This window comes from Zeugodacus cucurbitae, chromosome 6, assembly GCF_028554725.1.
Source record: "Zeugodacus cucurbitae isolate PBARC_wt_2022May chromosome 6, idZeuCucr1.2, whole genome shotgun sequence".
In the NCBI taxonomy this organism is placed as follows: Eukaryota; Metazoa; Arthropoda; class Insecta; order Diptera; family Tephritidae; genus Zeugodacus; species Zeugodacus cucurbitae.
The window spans coordinates 64,636,793-64,640,305 of NC_071671.1; the positions used below are offsets into that span (position 1 = coordinate 64,636,793).

Consider the following 3,513-nt stretch of genomic DNA (forward strand, 5'->3'; position numbering starts at 1 on the left):
TGACAAACCTTTGTCAAAAGAGCGGGGAAAACTATAACGTCGTTTGCTGTCCTCATCGGTCTACTTTTGTAATGTCCTTTATCATAAAATTGTTTCACAAAATTGCTCCTGATAAAACACTGATTTAAATTGGGAGATATTGTTAATATATGGGAAACGAAATTGTGTCAAAATTGTCAAAGTCGATAACCTTTGACTGGAAGTCCGGTATTGGTTCAAAGTCAATACACACAGCACAAGCACGATATATAATTTCCCTTAAGAGTTCCCAAGAGTTAGTCTTTAAATCTCGCAGTGGTTTCAATTTCACATACTGCAAAAGAGAGAAGCCAAATAAATCAATAAATAAATTTTAACTTTACAAATATGTAAAAAATATAAACATACCTGCGTAAATAAATCTTTATTTGCATATTGTAGAGAGTGCGGTGTGCCGCCTTAAAAATAACATTTCATACTTCCAGCAATCAATTCCGAGCCACAGCAGCTACCCAGCTGTGCGTATTAGTCGCTGCTAAGGGGAGGCAAACAAAATATATTTAAATAAATACTAGAACAACGGCAGTCGTCGACCAGCGTGACTTGACACTAAATCTGTACTTTTATGCTGACTGGATTTTGTAAAGTCTAAGCCCAAACTTATGACCAAACGGAAGATAACAAAGAACCAAAGAAAACGATGATATTGCACCTTTCTTTTGGCGTCTTAACAGAATGAGGGCGTCGCATTTGAAATGCTGAACTTCTTTAAAAAGTAACAGCTACCTAAAATCCAGTCTAGACGAAATAAATCAGTGCCATACATATTGAGTTGTGCTACATTGTACATATGTTGCCGTTAGTGTGGAATTGCGTGTGTGTGGAGATTTGAGAAAGAGCCTTCAGCAAAAAAACTCTGACTACGCAATTGTGTAAAATATGCGTATGTTTTAATGCGTGTTTGTTTTATTCATGAGTTTGGGTGTGGAGAGTATAAAAAAACTAGAACGCATGAAATTGTGGGTGTGCCTGGCGAGTTGCTATGACCTAGGCATAATTTTACGATGTGTACTTTGTGCCCCAAATGTCATAGATTTGACTATGAATGGTAAATGAACTATGACAATGATTCTTCATTTCTATATATGCGTGTCTATTGCCTAGTTCAGTTTTTTTATCTCAACACTGTAGGATTACAAATTAAAGAAGTTGCATACAATAAACAAAACTATGAGAAACACAAATTTGAAACTTAATTAGATCTAGTCCAAATTACTAGGAGAGACACTAGTAGTTGAACGAAGTAAAGCAATATGTTGTGCGGCAGAGTGAGTTTCTCAAGAACGGGGCGTAGTCGTTTTGGTAGTCTTAACACTGAAGTGTGGTGTAGTCGTTGTAGGCCTTCTGGTAGTCTTAACACTGAAGTGTGGTGTAGTCGTTGTAGGCCTTCTGGTAGTCTTAACACTGAAGTGTGGTGTGGTAGAGGGAGTGGCAACAGCTGCAGGTTGAATTGCGTCCAACAAACAAACATCAATTTTCTGACTTACGACGGTGATGCGTTGCGTAATATTATTTAAAATAGAATTATATTTATCAAAACATTCCGATATATCCACAATCGTAGCGAAACACTGGGTCATTTGTTCAGTTGTAACTTGTTCTTTAGTCACATATTCCTCAAGTTGCGTTTGCAATTTGTGGTAACATTCTGGTAGCTGATTAACTGGGATTTTAGTGATTTTACCATCATGAGAAATGATCACAACTGGTTCATCTCGCAGCACAAATGCCTACATCAGAATAAAGTTGATATATTTCTAATTATAATATGCTGTTAAATACTAGTTAGCTAAACTTACTTCGCTAGCTCCGATTAGCAGCGCTGCCAAAAGTGCGAAGGTTGTCGCGAATTTCATGTTGTACACTTTCGAATGATTGTAATTGAACTAACAACTTTTTCGTGTTGTGTGTGGCTTTTATAACAAATTGATAATATGGTAATTGTTTGTAATTGTTTTTGATGACTCATTATAAAGTATCAATTACCATTAAGTCGGTAGTGCCAACATCCATATATAGGTGCTATGACAAAATATTAAAAAAAAAGTGATAACACACTCATTCGTTGTTCTTTTTAATTATTAATATTTTTTTTTGCATGAAAGTGTAGTTGTTTTTAGCTTATTGGTATTGGCAACAAGAGATCTATTTTTAAAGTGTTTAGCTTGACAAATTGTGTTACTCTTATCAGTTTCACTATTTAAGCCGCTACAGCGCCTGGCAAGGGAAAAGGTATTAAAGCGAATTTGTTTACGGTAAACATATATATTCTATATATCTAAGATAATGTTAATGTAAATATAAGTAATGACTGCTTAGAAGAGAACTACACACTTATTGTTTATATATCTTAATGGAAAGGAAAGTGTACTTTTCGTTACTTATAATAATATTAATTCCGCAATAAATAGTAAAACAATCAACTTTCGTCGTTTTTTACGAAATTAATAACCACACCTTCAAGAGGATTAAAAGTGTTTTGTCTACGTGTATATATACTTGTGATATGGCAACACTACTCCAAATAAGCGAAATATGTCAAATATACTGAGCAAGCTTATTCAAGGCTGGTTGCTTTTATATCGTAGATATTGGTGGGTATTCGAGAACTATAGCATTATTTGAGCATATAGAGTAGTATCTCTGTATTAGCAGGGATTTTTCTTCGGTATTTCTTCCAACTTTACTTTTGCTCATTAAAGAACGAAGGAGAGGAGTTAGAATAATTTTCATGAATTCATGAGTACATTCACACTTCCGTTGCATTTATATTTTCAAGATTTCATTTTGCATTTCTTTGAACTTTTGACATTACATATTTCTCATTTATTTTAACAATGAGTATTTAATCATTCTGCTTAATTTGCCAATATTTGTGTCAATTAAACATTCTTAAGCCGTCTAATATTAATATTATTTCATTTCGCATGCTCACATTAAATATACATATTTGTTTAGTTCCTCATCATGTCCAGTATGCGCCGTAAAGTTTATAAGTCAACATTCATAACTGTAAATATCATTGTTATAATAAATGTACAATATTTACTAAACTTAATGTGGCACACAAGTCTTGGAAGACAGCTGAGCAACATCAAGCTTACTACAAATGAATTGCGCACAGTGGTATGAATTCAGGAATCTGTGGTTAAATAAAATAAAAATGGTTCATAGACATAAAAACTTCGATAAGCCTTTTCGCACAGGAGTCTACTGATCAATTAGGTCTTTGCTCGATTAAAGTGCTGATGAAGATCGATTTACCATACAAAAGAAAAATTAATTCATTAATTTCAAATCGAATACAAATCGAGCTGAATCTGGCTCTAGTTATTGATAAAACAGCAATCAGCTGATGAAACTTACTAATTTCTTATAAACAGCAAAAACAAAATTTATAAAAGATGTTCGTCAATTGAGTAGCTATTGAGTTAATTGAGTAACTGTGCGAAAGAAAAAACTGGTTTTTAATTA

The 3,513-nt window shown here is 33.6% G+C and overlaps 1 protein-coding gene across 2 annotated transcripts; it reads right to left on the bottom strand.

Annotated features, from left to right (window-relative positions):
* Positions 1-1,079: 1,079 nt before the first annotated feature.
* Positions 1,080-1,994, bottom strand: LOC105211623 (salivary glue protein Sgs-3). Of its 2 annotated transcripts, XM_054233992.1 has the most exons (3): positions 1,839-1,994; positions 1,424-1,769; positions 1,080-1,378 (listed from the first exon to the last, which is right to left on the bottom strand). In XM_054233992.1, the coding sequence occupies exons 1-3, from the start codon at positions 1,893-1,895 to the stop codon at positions 1,317-1,319; spliced, it is 465 nt and encodes a 154-aa protein (XP_054089967.1). In that variant the 5' UTR covers positions 1,896-1,994; the 3' UTR covers positions 1,080-1,316. The 2 variants fall into 2 exon arrangements, with proteins under 2 accessions (XP_054089967.1, XP_011181449.2); XM_011183147.3 differs by having other exon boundaries at positions 1,080-1,769.
* Positions 1,995-3,513: the final 1,519 nt, after the last annotated feature.